The sequence below is a fragment of the Notolepis coatsorum genome (assembly GCF_963971535.1).
Source record: "Notolepis coatsorum genome assembly, chromosome: 9".
Taxonomy (NCBI): domain Eukaryota; kingdom Metazoa; phylum Chordata; class Actinopteri; order Aulopiformes; family Paralepididae; genus Notolepis; species Notolepis coatsorum.
In genome coordinates this window covers 7,239,248-7,253,835 of record NC_140173.1, presented here as the reverse complement: position 1 = coordinate 7,253,835, position 14,588 = coordinate 7,239,248, and the positions used below count along the sequence as shown (strand labels likewise).

The following is a 14,588-nucleotide window of genomic DNA, read 5'->3' as shown; positions in this document are numbered from 1 at the left end:
GCACACAGAAAATCAGCACCCAGCAGGGGCACAGACACATCAGCAGTAATGAAGTTCCAGCTAAACCACCGGTCACCAAAACACAACTCCACTAGCCTACTGCCATACGTGCGGATCGTAGTACCATTGGCAGCTTCCATAGGGAGCCCATGCCCGTCGGCCAGGGTGTCCACCCTTGACGCAGGCAGCACGCTTCTCTGTGCCCCTGTGTCGCACATGAAACACCTGCCTGAGATGTTGTCCCGAATAAACAGTAGCCTGCCGGCCCCACCAACGCTCATGGCCACTGTTGAGCGCCGGCCCGGGCGTTTCCCGGCCCCTTGTAAGTACATGGGGGACGGCATTGGTTAGCCCTGGCTCCATACTTGGTGTGAAAGAAACACCAGCCAGTGTCTCTCCCTCGCTGGCGAGGGGCTGCCACCGCAGCAGCGACGGTATAATCCCCATGGTGAGAGGAAGAGGGTTGGTCATGATAGAACACGGCCGTACAGTGTTGCTGCTGGCTGGCCAAAAAGAACTTATCCGCCTCCGCGGCTAACATACGGCAGTCATTTATTGTTGTGTTGGCCAAGGCAGCCCTTACCTGAGCCGGTAACTGGCGCAAGAACAGCTGTCGGAAGAGAAAATGGTTGGGCTCATGTTCATGTCCCCGTCTCCTACATTGGTGAACCTGACGTTCTTGGACGCTTTCAAGAACGATTGAACAATGGAACAGGCAGTCGCGCTGAAGTTTATGGAAGCAGCAGTTGCGCTGAAATTGCCAGAGTTCTGGGAAACGCAAGCTACTGCATGGTTTGTGCAGGCGGAGGCGCAGTTTGCAATAAAGAAAATAACGGAGGATGACACTAAGTACTATCACGTCAGGGTCACCAATGGAGACGGGAAATCACGACCAAAGAGAGTGAAGTTTCTTTGACCACACATCAGTGTGCATCATTTAATAGCATAGCCATGGATACCACAACAAACAAAGTCAAGCGTTAATATGGCCGCTCTAGATACCCCGGATGCCCCGTGTCCTTAAAGTGACAGTGTAGGTGGATTATGTCCCGTCCAGGTAAGTGCCCATGTAAGTGCCCACTACACTAGTATATTTTCTGGAAGGCTAGTTATAGAGCTAATAGCTGCTAACGTTATATCCAATGGCATTTCCGTTTTACAGATGCTACAGAAATAACTCAAACTGCATATGATCCGGACGATCCCAAAGCATGTATGCATGAAAGGGGGGGGGGGGCGGGGGACGTCGTTTATTATTATTGATTACCAATAACCGTGTTAGTCTAAGTAGGCACATACGCTGGTCGGCTGGTTGAGTATCATAGCAAGCTCTGATTGGGTTGTAATTTACGTGAAAAAGATCTTACCATGAGCCGGTGGGATCCCCCCGAGCATTTCCCCGTTATCGATCGCCATCTGGTAGATCGATATGTCCATTGGCTGATGATAAATCCCCTTATTGCATGGTGAAATCTGCGATTCGAAACGTAATCCAAGCTACAGGCTGCAGATCCAGAATCGTTTGCCCACAGGGCACATTGCAGTAGCGCGATAGCGCCCCTAAGAGGATCTGGCCGGTATTGCACATTGTCGAATTCATAGAGTAGGGAAAATCTGCAGTGCCGCTCGGCGACCTTGAACAGGTTATTAAAATGGAATAAAAGCAATAACAACTTCCCACGGATATCTCCGTGATTCTGTCCACAACGCATGGATTCGAAAGACGGATATATCCGTGCTTCGTCCCCAATGTGTTAAAAACAAAATATATTTTAATATATAAAAAAAAAGAAAACGTGGATATATTTTTATTTTCTTTTACTTTTTTGTAAAAGAAAATGTGGACAATGAGTATCGGATCGGTATTGGCCGATACCCAAACCCAGGTATTGGTATCGGTATCGGGACTGAAAAAGAGCACAAACACACACACACTGCATATATACAAGAGCACAAACACACACACACTACTTAAACACAATTCCACACACACGTTGCATATACACAAGAGCATGCACACACACACTGCACGAACACATGTGCACACACAAACACATACACACACAAACTGGTATGGTATCATACTTCATATACTATACACATACACAGAAACACAAACATGCATGCGCACGCACACACACACACATACCGGGAGACACATGCATGCAGACACATACCCCCACCCCCACCCCCACACACACCTCTGCCTCGTCAAAGGTGAGGAGCAGGTCTGAAGTTCCAGACAGTATTCCTCTGGACCCATCGATGAGGTAGTCCCTGGCAGGAACAGAGTACGGGTCTGCCTTCAACATCTGGGCTGCTTGGACCAGCTTCGAGCTGGAGTTCTCCACCCTGCCAACAAACACACAGCCGGCTTAGAACAACATGCAGGAAACCAAACAAGAACACACTGATATCAAAGGAGTCCTATAGATCAAAGAGTATCAAAGTAAGGTTCCTACAGGCCCTCAGTATGTGATTTCATGACAGTGTTGATGTACACCATAAAACGATTTCCTGCTTACTAATGATGTTGTCGATCAGTAGAGTCTTTTCTCAGAACAGTCCATGCTGTACTTCCTACTGGATACCCACTTAGTTAGCCACAAACTAATGGAAAGTCAATGGGGACAAGCTCCTGTCTGTACAAACTGAATTAAAGTACAGTAACTGAAACCTATTCCACAGTGCACACAAAATAGGTTTCAGCAGGAGCTTGTCCCCATTGACTTTGCATTCGTTTGTGGCTAACTAAGCAGGAAAACATCATTGGTAAATAGGAAATAGGGCTAATGACATGGAATAGGGTGTTCCAAAATTGTGTGTCCAAAAGCCCATAAGCTATAGCTGTTAACTAGGCCATTATCATTTTACAGCTGAATATTAGTCTTCACAACAACAAATATCACAATATGTCAAATGACAGCAGGTTTATAACTGCATACTGTAAAATGTGTAGTTAGGTGTATCTTTCCAGACTTTTCATGCAGTGCACTAACACTTCCAGCTTCATTTAGGAAATCATCAAATTTCTGTGTAGACTAGAAACCCTGATATCAAGCTTAGAAAAGGCATCCGTCAAGCTGGAAATGACAAGACATTCAGTCCCAGGTCAACGACAAAAATACCAAATGTTTGGTTTGGGCTCAGCCAAGGAATCACCTCTGGCCAAGGGACATCTTCAGACAGTTTCAGGTGCCACTAGTCAGTGGATGTCATGATAACTGACAACCTACCGGATTTGAACCCTTTCACTGCCACACGACAGAAGGTTAACCCTTTACTATCACACAACCGACGGTCGCGTGGTGTCATGTGGCAGTGAAAGGGTTAACCGGCTGTCGTGTGGCAGTGAAAGGGTTAACCTTCTGTGAATTGTCGCAGTGAAAGGGTTAACCGTTTTGGTAGTGCGGCAGTGAAAGGGTTAACCTGGGTCCCATGTAGACCTACGAGAACTACGTTGCTAGGGAACAGCTTGCGCCCCAGTGTCGCCTATTCTCAGTCCTTGCCCCACAATGGTGGAATGAACTACCCACCCCAGTTAGGACAGCCGAAACACGTCCAATCTTTCGCCGTCGACTAAAGACGCACTTCTTCAACCATTATCTGAATTAAAAAAAAATAAAAAATAATAATCTAACCCTAACTAACCGTACTGTCATGCACTTGTCCTAATAAACTAACCTACACTGTAGCACTCAACACTTTGACGAACATTGTTACTCAGCTGATAGAGTTATGCCCTTCCTGATGGCTTGTCGTACAGAACTTGTAAGTCGCTTTGGATAAAAGCGTCAGCTAAATGACTAAATGTAAATGTAAATGTAATGTATTTCCTGTCAGTTATCGTATTAGCTATTAGATATTGCAACAGGAAATACATTTGGGTCAATTCACAATGTTTATGTTGTCAAGTTAGAAGAGGTCTACAGCTAGGAGGTCGGGTGGCGTAGCGGAGATTGCGCTCGTCACCAATGCAAGAGGCTGCGGTCTCGACTCCCGGAGTCAGCATTGCCCTGCGGCTTGGGCCGGTCGTCATACTAACTCGTTTGGCTGAGTTAGCGGGAGGGAAGTCGTGGGTGTTAATCTGGCGTTGTGGACAGCGACACCTACAGGTCAGGTCTGGGCGCCTGCTCAGCGAAAGGCAGGAAATGGTGAATGCAGCGTGACCTCCCACGCGTTACACTTCACCAATGAGAGTCCTCGCTGCCAGGTGAAAAAAGAGCCACTGGCTGTCTCCACATGTGTCGGAGGAAGCATGTGGTGGACTTCAGGGTTCCCTTGTACCGACCAGTAGGAGGGACATGCGCACAACAACCAGGTAGGGGAGGGGGGGGGGAATTGGCATAACGACTAAATTGGGATGGGGAGAAAAATAGAAAATCAGACGAAAAAAAAAAAGAAAAAAAAGGTCTACAGGGAACCCAGACATCTATTAGTCTGAAGAGGATTTTTTTCTTGGCGGAGGGAGATATTTAGGTTTACAATGTATGAGAAAAAGCTACTCTGCTATTAAAATAAAAGTTTTACATGAAAGCACACAATTCAAAAAACAGATATTATTATATTATATAGAACAGATGTGCAATTCACCATCCATACCACCTTGGCTTATAATAAGTCTAGTTTTTCTCCACTGTGAAAGAGCAGGAGAAAGCTATGAATCTGGTCATTAAATCGGGCATTTAGCGGCCGGCCTGGTCTCACTGATCTCCTCATAATGTCTCCTGATAGCCACCTGACAATGTGGGATTAGTAAAAGTTGTGGAGTGTTTGTAGATCAGTGATTAGCCTTGCCTGGGGAAGGTGATGCATTCTGAGCACGCTTGAATAAAGCCTAGGGCCTAACAAAAATAATGGTTGGTTTCAGGTTGCCGACCGACCCTGCCGATTTAGGTGCGACCCAATATATTTTATGAGTTTTAAAAAAAAATTATATATTAAAATTTTTTTTTTTTTTTTTTTTTTTTTTTAAGAATAAAGTTTCATAGAAATCTTAGTCAAACATTTAGTATTATGGATATTAAACATGCTGGCAGAGTACATGCATCCATGTTGTTGTGAACATTTTAACCCTTTCACTGCCACACGACAGCCGGTTAACCCTTTCACTGTGACAATACAGAAGGTTAGCCCTTTACTATCACACAACCGACGGCGATGCTCCATCATTAGCATCATTAGCTCCGCATCCGCGGAGCTAATGATGCTAATGATGGAGCATCGCCGTCGGTTGTGTGATAGTAAAGGGCTAACCTTCTGTCGTGTGGCAGTGAAAGGGTTCATTAAATAAAGAAATTCCCTATCCATAGTCGCCGTGGGAAAGAATAAAATAAAAAAAAAATAAAAATAAATTCCCTACCTACCCATGGCCAAACTGACAACCAACCTGAAACCAACTATTATTTTTGTTAGGCCCTAGTCCCTCCCCTCGCTAGCCCCTCCCCTAGTCCCTCCCCTCGCTAGCCCCTCCCCTAGTCCCCCCCCTCGCTGACGCCCGCTGGTCATGGTATCGATGGTCTGCCAGTCCTGCTATATTTAGTAGGGTTCACATTCCCACATGCCCCCGTCCTAAGCCCGGAGTGTGATATTTATGGTGTGGTGCCCTGGGTGTGTGTGTGTGCGTGTGTGTGTGTGTGTGTGTGTGTGTGTGTGTGTGTGTGTGTGTGTGTGTGTGTGTGTGTGTGTGTGTGTGTGTGTGTGTGTGTGTGTGTGTGTGTGTGATAGGGCTATCCCAAATACCTTTTTTTGGGCTTTGAAACTTCAGCACCAGTTATCATTGATTATTCAAAGGGGGGGGGGGGGGGGGTCTTCAAACGTGCCGTCATCATCAATAATTATGTCTTCATCACATGCTATCATTAGGCTTTATTATTGTAATTATGCTATTGAGAGACAAAGGCACAATCGGACTTCAAGGTTTTTCCTCTTCGTTGACATTTAATTGGCTACTAAATCTAATTAAATAAATGACAGCCATAGTCTTACAAAAACAAAACTAAAACAAAAGAGAAATACGCCACCCGACCTCCTATACCAGGAAATAAAATATATAAAATAAAAACCATTAATTTGTTGACTAGTACGCTAATCCACAAAATAAATTGCTTTATAGTAAAACATTTTATTTATTTTTCTACAGGCCTAATCAAAGTGAAATGAATATAAATAAGAAGGCCCTCGTCAGTGTAGACCTTTACATGAAATCTGAAATAATTCACAGAATTGATTCTGTTGCCTTCTATTTATAGTACAAGATACGTGTGCCCTAATGATAAGGATAAGCGCCCAATGAAGAAACCCAATCTCATTGCCATCTAACACGCCTATAAATAATTATACTATGGAACTACACACTATGAATGTACTACTTGGCCCATAACGGCCCCAAAACACCATTAACGTGGCTTAACATGAACCAAAAAAAAGTTAAAGTAAGTTGAGGCTCAATAAAAGCACAATAAATACACGTGAAAAAAGCAAGAAATAAAATTTTACTTTCACTTAAAGTGTGCATTGATCAAACTAAATAAACAACCATATCCAATCAAAAGCAAAAACACGAATTACACCTAATGAAAATAGCTTCTGTGGTCTAGGCCTCAACACAAACTAACGTACCTGGACCTTTGAATAATATGAGGGCTGGGTATCGTTTGAAAATGTTCAATACCGGTGCCAATACCGATACCTTAGATTTGATACCGATAACAAAATGATACCAGAATGATACTCAACCTGCTTTAGGTTGTGTAACTTGTGTGACAGAAAGACCAGCGTGTCCACATTCTTTGACAACAGGGAATTTCTCGTTTTGCTTACATTAAAGCCAGCTTTCATAAACATGCGCTCTGAAGGGGTTGAAGTGGCAGGGATGCAAAGCAATCGCATGGTTACAGTCGCCATGGCGTCTCCGCCATTCAAGAGCACCGTCTTTGACAGTTTTAAGTCCTCCAGTTCCTTTTGTTTTATCCACATCAACCACCAGCGTCTCACAAAAAACACTTGACTCTATGATGATGAAGCCTGTTACAGATAACAGAAAGTGAGTCATAACTGATACTGTAGTATCTCATTCATTGCTCAAGACAAGAGCCCTGTCAATATTGTGGAAGAGGAACGATTGAAACATTTAATGAAAACACAGGCGGCTGGGTGGCGCAGCGGAGATTGCGCTCGTCACCAATGCAAGAGACTCCGGTCTCGAATCCGGGTGTCAGCATTGCCTCCGGCTTGGGCCAGCCGTCATACTGGCTCAATTGGCAGAGCCAGCGGGTGGAAGTAGATTTGATTTGATGATGATTTGATTTTTATTTAGTACATATAATTTATACAAAAGTATAAAAACAAGGGGTACAAGGATAACATGTGAAAGTCTGTTGACTTGTTTTCAACATGGTCCCAAGAACAATATAATAAATCACAAAGAAAGAGTTAAGAAGATAAGATAGTTACAGTGGGTGACAATATTGTCACAAGGAAAGAAGATATTACCTACCTGGGTTCCATCCTAGAGGCAAATCTTTCCTGTGACAAAATGGCATCCAATGTAATAAAAAAAGTCAACCAACGAACACGATTCTTGTACCGGATCTCCTCACTGGTAAACAAGAATACCCTGAAGACTCTGGCAGGAGCACTCATTCAAGGGTACTATGACTATGCTTGCACCTCATGGTATCAAAGCACCTCAAAGGCACTAAAAAACAAAATTACAAACATCTCAAAACAAACTGGTCAGACTACTGCTTGACCTGACTCCTAGAACCCACCTCACCCCTGCCCACTTTGACAACCTAGGATGGCTTAGAGTTAGGGCTGTCTTAAATACTTCGAAGCTTCGAAGCTTCGTTCGATGGCACAAGCTTCGAACATAAAAAAAGAATCGAAGTTAAAAAAAAGGAAAAATTATTTAATTTCTTTTTCTTTTTACTTCGATTTTTTTTTTCTTTTTTTTTTTTACTTCGATTTGTGTGTGTGTGTGTGTGTGTGTGTGTGTGTGTGTGTGTGTGTGTGTGTGTGTGTGTGTGTGTGTGTGCATGGGGCCATTGGGTGGGGCCGGGGGACAAATACACTGGAGGAAAGTAACCCAGCTCAGCACTGCCCAAATTATATCATCAGTATTGCCTGTTTGAAGGATATCATCCTCAAACACATATACACCTACATGCCTTGTAGAATTCCACACATAAGAAAGAAAGATACTGGGATGAATAAACAAAATAGGAAATAAAATGTAGAAATGCATGTAATACATAAATAAATATGAATCTCCATATATGAAATAGAACATTTAGATAAGGTGCTACTGAGAGACGGGCGGCTACGTGGCGTAGTGGGCAAGGCGCTCGCCACGAATGACGGAGACGCTGGGCTTGCCTGTTCGAGCCCAGCGCTCCACATTGCTTTCAGTTTAGCTGGTCGTTCATACTAATACACATTGGCCGTATTAGGGGGTGGGAAACTGATGGGTGGGGATCGGGCGTTGTGGACAGTCACTCCTACAGGTCGGTTGGTGCGCCTGCGCAGTAGAATCAGGAAGTGTCGGGGGCAGCGTGAGCCTCCCACGCGTTACTCCTCGCCACTGAGAGATCGAGCTGCGCAGGTGAAAAGATGCGACTGCTGTTACCTCAAGTACCGGAGGGGACTTGTGCTATGTATGACTTAGTCCACATTGCAGCCGGCTTGTGGGAGGCAAGAAACAGCATTCGTGACAGGGGAGGGTTGAATTGGATGATACGAAATTGGGATGGGAGAAAATATAGAAAATGGGAGAAAAAGTGGATAAAAAAAAAAAGGTGCTACTGAGATGTTTGGTGAGTTCTTTGTTTTTTGTGGAAGTAGCCCTTCTTAAAAATGCATGAACATTCACTGATAATTGGTCTGTAGTGGAGTCTACAAGGTCTACATTGCCGGACCATGTAGAATCCGGACCTTGTAGACTGACATAATTCTGTGCATAGTTTAGTCTACACAGGCCATATTTCAAATAATCAAAATCTTACTTCATTCATCTTAAACATTCTTGATTTGGGGGATTGGTAGTTCCCATGAAATCTGAAGTTGTTCAAACGACAACAGCGATCCACCTTGAATTAAATCACACAGCCGAGTGAAACCTTGTTGGCTGCGTCACAGTCACGAAAGGGGCTACTTAATTAATTAATCCAATCCACTTTATTTATAGAGCACATTTAAAAACGACAACGTTTACCAAAGTGCTGTACAACATAAGATTACATTTTATTTTATTTTTTTTATTTTTTTTAAGCTTCGAATTAAAATCGAAGCTCGGCCCCGAAGCTTCGATTGCCAAAAAAAGCTTTGAAGGTCAGCCCTACTTAGAGTAGACGACAGAGTACAGCAACTTGCAATGGGCCTGGTCTACAAGATACACTACACGACCAAGGTACCCATGTACATGTCAAAATACTTCCCAAAGGTCAGTGAATACCACGATCACAACACCAGAGGGAGCTCCACAAATCATGTTAAACCCAGAATCGGCTCAAACAAGGGACTAAACACGTTTCGCAATTATGCCACATCAATGTGGAACGCCCTACCCAAAGCTGTAAAGGAATGTGAATCACTACCCACTTTCAAAAACACTCTCAAAAAACACCTACGGGAGACTGCAATTCGAAACTGGCCCCTGTAAATGTCCTAACACACAACCCCCCCCAATGTACAGTAAATGACCAAGTATGGTCTTGTCAATATTCCAATGTACAGTTTTGCTTGTTCAGTTGTACAGTGTCCCCCACCCACCCCACCCACCCAACCACCTCCAATGTACAGTCCCCCCCGTCCCCCCCTCTTTTCTGGACTCTTTTCGTATCACAACCAGTACTGTATTTGCAAATCTGGTATGTCATAAATGTATAGATGTAGCAGTACTGTCTATCTGTATGTCATGTATGTCATATATGTTATGATGAATTGAAAATGGGGGACCCTGATGTAAACAAGACGAAAGTCTTTCTCTGGTCTGCATCCCCTTAACAATTGTATGTATTGAGCTGTACTGTACTGTACCCATTCTGCAATCTGTTAATAAAGTTTTCAATCAATCAATCAATCAATCAATCAATCAATCAATCAATCAATAGATACAACAAGTAGATAAAATAGACAATACAATTTTCTGAAAGAGCCTCATTACAGCATGTCATGTTCCTGTTCTTCAAGAGTGGTGGCCAAGCACCCACTGCAACCTATTGTTGCAGATGTCGCGGCAGGCTGTAGACAGAAAGCCATTCTGTGAATAGGAACCCTTTCTAGGCTCATAAACTGAGAGCTGTCCAGACCGTAACTGTTGTCCGTGGACCTGGCCACGCAGGACAATGCGAGAGCATAAATATCTGGGGGCAGATCCATTTAACATTTTATACATATGTCCCGTTTCAGAAAGGAGACCCTCTGCTCCACAGGGAGCCATCCCACCTCATTGAAGTGACATGGCTCAATATGGGTTCGAGGTGGCAGATTTAGGACCAATCGTATGGTCTTATTTTGGCTGGTTTGTAGCCTGTGTTTACTTTCCACTGTAACACCACTATACCAGTACGTACATGCATAATCATATTGGCTGAGGATCATGCAGTTGGCAAGCAATTTCATAGTTTCCAGTGATAAGAACCTCTTTTTTCTGTGCAAAAATGTCACCCTTGTGTTAACTTTTTTGATCACCTTCAGGGCCATTGTTTTCCCTGAGAGTGTTTGGTCGAGGTCTGCACCTAGGTATTTAACACAGTCTCTAGACTCGACACTGAAGCCATTACAGCTGATCTCAAGTCGGAAACATTCCTCTAATTTATGTTTTGAGCTGAATAGAATTGACTCAGTTTTTCCAAGGTGAATCGATAATCTGTTGTCAACTAACCATTTGTGAAGGCTTTCCAGCTCCCTACTGAGACCGGCTTGAATTTCTGCTGTGTAGTCTCCAGACACCATAAGTGCTGAGTCGTCAGCATACAGTAGGAGTCTGCAGGATACTGAGAGCAATGGAGCAAGGATGCTGCCTTGCGGCACCCCACATGTTATTTCATTATATGAAGATGCGACACCATTTATGTTCACAACCTGGGTCCTCCCAGTCAAGTACAACCTGAACCATCTCACCGACCCATCGTCCATCCCACAGATGGGTGGGGATTTGGACGTTGTGGACAGCGACTCCTACAGGTCGGTTTGGGGACGCCTGCACAGCAGAGACAGGAAGTAGCGGGGGTAGTGTGAGCCTCCCATGCGTTACACCTCGCCACTGAGAGTCCGCGCTGGCAGGTGAAAAGATGTGACAGGCTGCCTCCTCGTGTACCGGAGGGGACACGTGATGCAAGGCTTCTATCCTCCCTACAACCGACCAGTGGGGGGGCATAGTCGAGCAACGTTCAAGACAGGGGAGGGGAGAATTGGAAAAACACGAAATTGGGATGGGAGAAAAATAAGGAGAAAAAGTGGATAAAAAAATAAAACATTTAATGAAAACACTGGAACCAGGGTAGCCTGCACTCAGCCTAAGAGAGATATCACCTGTGAGGCACAATGACATACGGGACAGAAAAATTTTACCTCATCAAGAAGTGCAAAGTTTCACGAGGTAGACGAGAGCTAAATAGGTAAATAGGTTTTCTGAAAGTTCTAAATAACCTTGTTTAAGAAGAACTGATGAATGTTGATTCATAATGAATCATTATTATTATTTCAATAAGCTAATTCCTATTTCCTGGGCAAATTCTTATTTTTGGAGGGATAAAGAGTCAAATGTATTCAAATGTCAGCCTCCTAGAAATTAGCTACTAAACAACTACTAAAACTATGGCAACTAGAGGGTGAGGAAATATTTGTGAACCATCCGACCAACCGACAGACGGAGTTATAGAGCTGCTGGTGGCAGCTAAAAACATAGGAGATAGATATATCAGACCATACGATAGTCTACATAATGGACTTCTAATGACTGGCCTTAACTGACCTCCAGACACTGGGTGTAAACACACACCTGCATACACACATGCACACACACCTGCACACACGCCTGAGTCCCAGGATTGCTGAGTAACGCTTCAACCCCACAATCCGAGACCGCTCTTTAGATCCAGCTCCAACACAGAAAGCCCTCAGAGGTTATTACAGCAGGGAGCACAGTCATGCTTCATTCCTGACGTGAAATTATATTAACATCCGGGAACCCCTCTGGTTGCAGAGCTCTCCATCTGCTGAGCTAACCAGCCAAAACTGATTATTTGCTCATTTCCTCAATAAAGAAGAGTGTATGAGTGAGAAAGAAGGATGTGAGGGGACATAGGGAATGAGAGGAGAAGGGATGCAGACAGATGGAAGATGCTGATGGGGATGGGCAAGAGACTCTGTCAAGCAGCAGGGAAAGCGTGTGCACTAGAGACAAGAAACCTTGCTGCTGTAATGTGTTCTTGTATCAGTTTGCAGGAAGTGATTTGGTAGGCCTGTCTGATATTGTGGTGGGCTGTGGGCCACCACAAATAAATCTGTGCATGGGAAAAACATAGTCCAGCAAACATTTCTCTCAAAAGGGTAACTGGTATTTCAAAAAGTGTCTGTATTTCAGAGAGTCTTACTTGTTCCAAGATCTGGGCTCAAATCTAAAGGTGACAGAGCCTTTGGGGTGGCTGCCCCCAAGCTGTGGAACAGTCTACCTTTACATACTGTATTAGATCTTAGCGGTTTTTAAGTCTTTGTTAAAGACTCACCTCTTCTCACTGGCTTTTCATTCAGGTTGAGCCGTACATCTGTGTTTCTATTTGATTGTGCATTTTATATTGTATTTTTATTGTTATATGTGTACATTTACATTGAGTCATTTAGCTGGCGCCTTTATCCTAAGCGACGACTTACAAGTTCTGTACGACAAGTCAGCAGGAAGGGTACAACTCTTACAGCTGAGTAACAATGTTCATCAAACAGTGCTGAAACTTGGGTGCTGCAGTGTTGAGTACATAGTAGTAAAGACATATTAGTATAGTAGGAAGAGTGCATGATAGTATAAGACAGTAAGAAGGTTAGTGTTTTGTTTCTTCAGTTCTTGTTTCAGATATTGATTGAAGAAGCTCGGATAGGAGTGGGTCTGAGGCGGCCAGAGGAGCAGAGGGGTCTTGAGGGTGTGTAGTTAGAGACCATTGACCGATGGTAGGCGGGAGCCGTTCCCTTCGCTGCACGATATGCCAGGTCGAGGACCTTGAAGCGGATTCGTGCGGCGATGCGGAGCCAGTGCAGGTCCCTAAGAAATGGGGTAACATGGGCTGACTTTGGTAGGTTGGAGATCAGACGGGCGGCTGCGTTCTGAATGAGTTGAAGAGGCTTGGAAGTTGGTGGTCGGTAGACCAGCGAGCAGTGTATTGCAGTACTATTTCTGTTTGTGTAAACTGTGCACCTTGTGTTGTATTTTATTAGTATTGTATTTACAGTACTTTTGTACTTTCTATTGTGCAGCACATTGGTCAACCTCGGTTGTTGTGCTATGTAAATACATTTGACCTTGACCTTGACCTTACTTGATGAAGGCAGGAGGCATGTCTCTCTTCATCACCTGGTCCTCAGTGGTCTGAACAGTCTCCTTCCCCACCTGCAACACACACACATACAGGAAATGTAATATATCCTATGATTGAAAAATATTTTTTTTTGTATCCACTTTTTCTCCTTATTTTTCTCCCATCCCAATTTCGTATAGCCAATTCTCCCCTTCAATTCTCCCCTCCCCTGTCTTGAACGTTGCTAGACTATGCCTCCCACTGGTCGGCTGTAGTGAGGATAGAAGCCTTGCATCACGTGTCCCCTCCGATACACGAGGAGGCAGCCTGTCGCATCTTTTCACCAGACAGCGCGGACTCTCAGTGGCGAGGAATAACGCGTGGGAGGCTCACGCTGCCCCAATACTTCCTGTCTCTGCTGTACAGGCGTCACCCAACCGACCTGTAGGAGTCGCTGTCCACAACGTCCAATCCCCACCCATTGACTTTCCACCCGCTACCTCTGCCAATTGAGATAGTATGACGACTGGCCCAAGCCGCAGGCAACGCTGACTCGGGGAGTCGAGACCGGAGTCTCTTGCATTGGTGACGAGCGCAATCTCTGCTACGCCACCCAGTCGCCTTGATTGAACCATTTATTGTAATATAATCATAATCAACTTTATTTATATAGCACATTTACAACTGTTGTGACGGTACCAAAGTGCTTCACAGATAAAAACATAGAGCAAAGAAAAAATATATATACAATACATATACTAAATATAAAAGTGCAAAAAGTGCAAATACAAATAAGTGCAGGGGTTCAGATAGAAATAAAAACAAAAGAAGAATAAAAGAAAGAAAAGTGCAGTAGAATACAAAAATAAGGCATAAAAGGACTAAAAGTAACGAGCTAGGAGGCAGGCTCAGCTCTGGTCAAAGGTCAGGGAGAATAGATGAGTCTTAAGCTGGGACTTAAAGACCTCAAGGGTCTAGGCCAGGGGTCAGCAACCTTTTTGACATGGAGTGCCTGTTTGAAATATAGTTGTAACTAGTGTGCCTCAACAATATTCCATGCATCGTACATTTTTTTTC

The 14,588-nt window shown here is 44.0% G+C and overlaps 1 protein-coding gene across 5 annotated transcripts in view; it reads right to left on the bottom strand.

Moving 5' to 3' along the window:
• LOC311234375 (vinculin-like) overlaps positions 1–14,588 on the bottom strand; it is a 131,161-nt gene that overhangs the window by 73,417 nt on the left and 43,156 nt on the right. For all 5 annotated transcript variants that reach the window (XM_084321535.1, XM_084321534.1, XM_084321536.1 and 2 more), the window contains exons 2-3: positions 13,533–13,603; positions 2,202–2,352 (exon numbers count right to left, since the gene is read on the bottom strand). In XM_084321535.1, the coding sequence (XP_084177661.1) occupies positions 2,202–2,352; positions 13,533–13,603 (222 nt within the window). The remainder of the gene's footprint in view (positions 1–2,201; positions 2,353–13,532; positions 13,604–14,588) is intronic.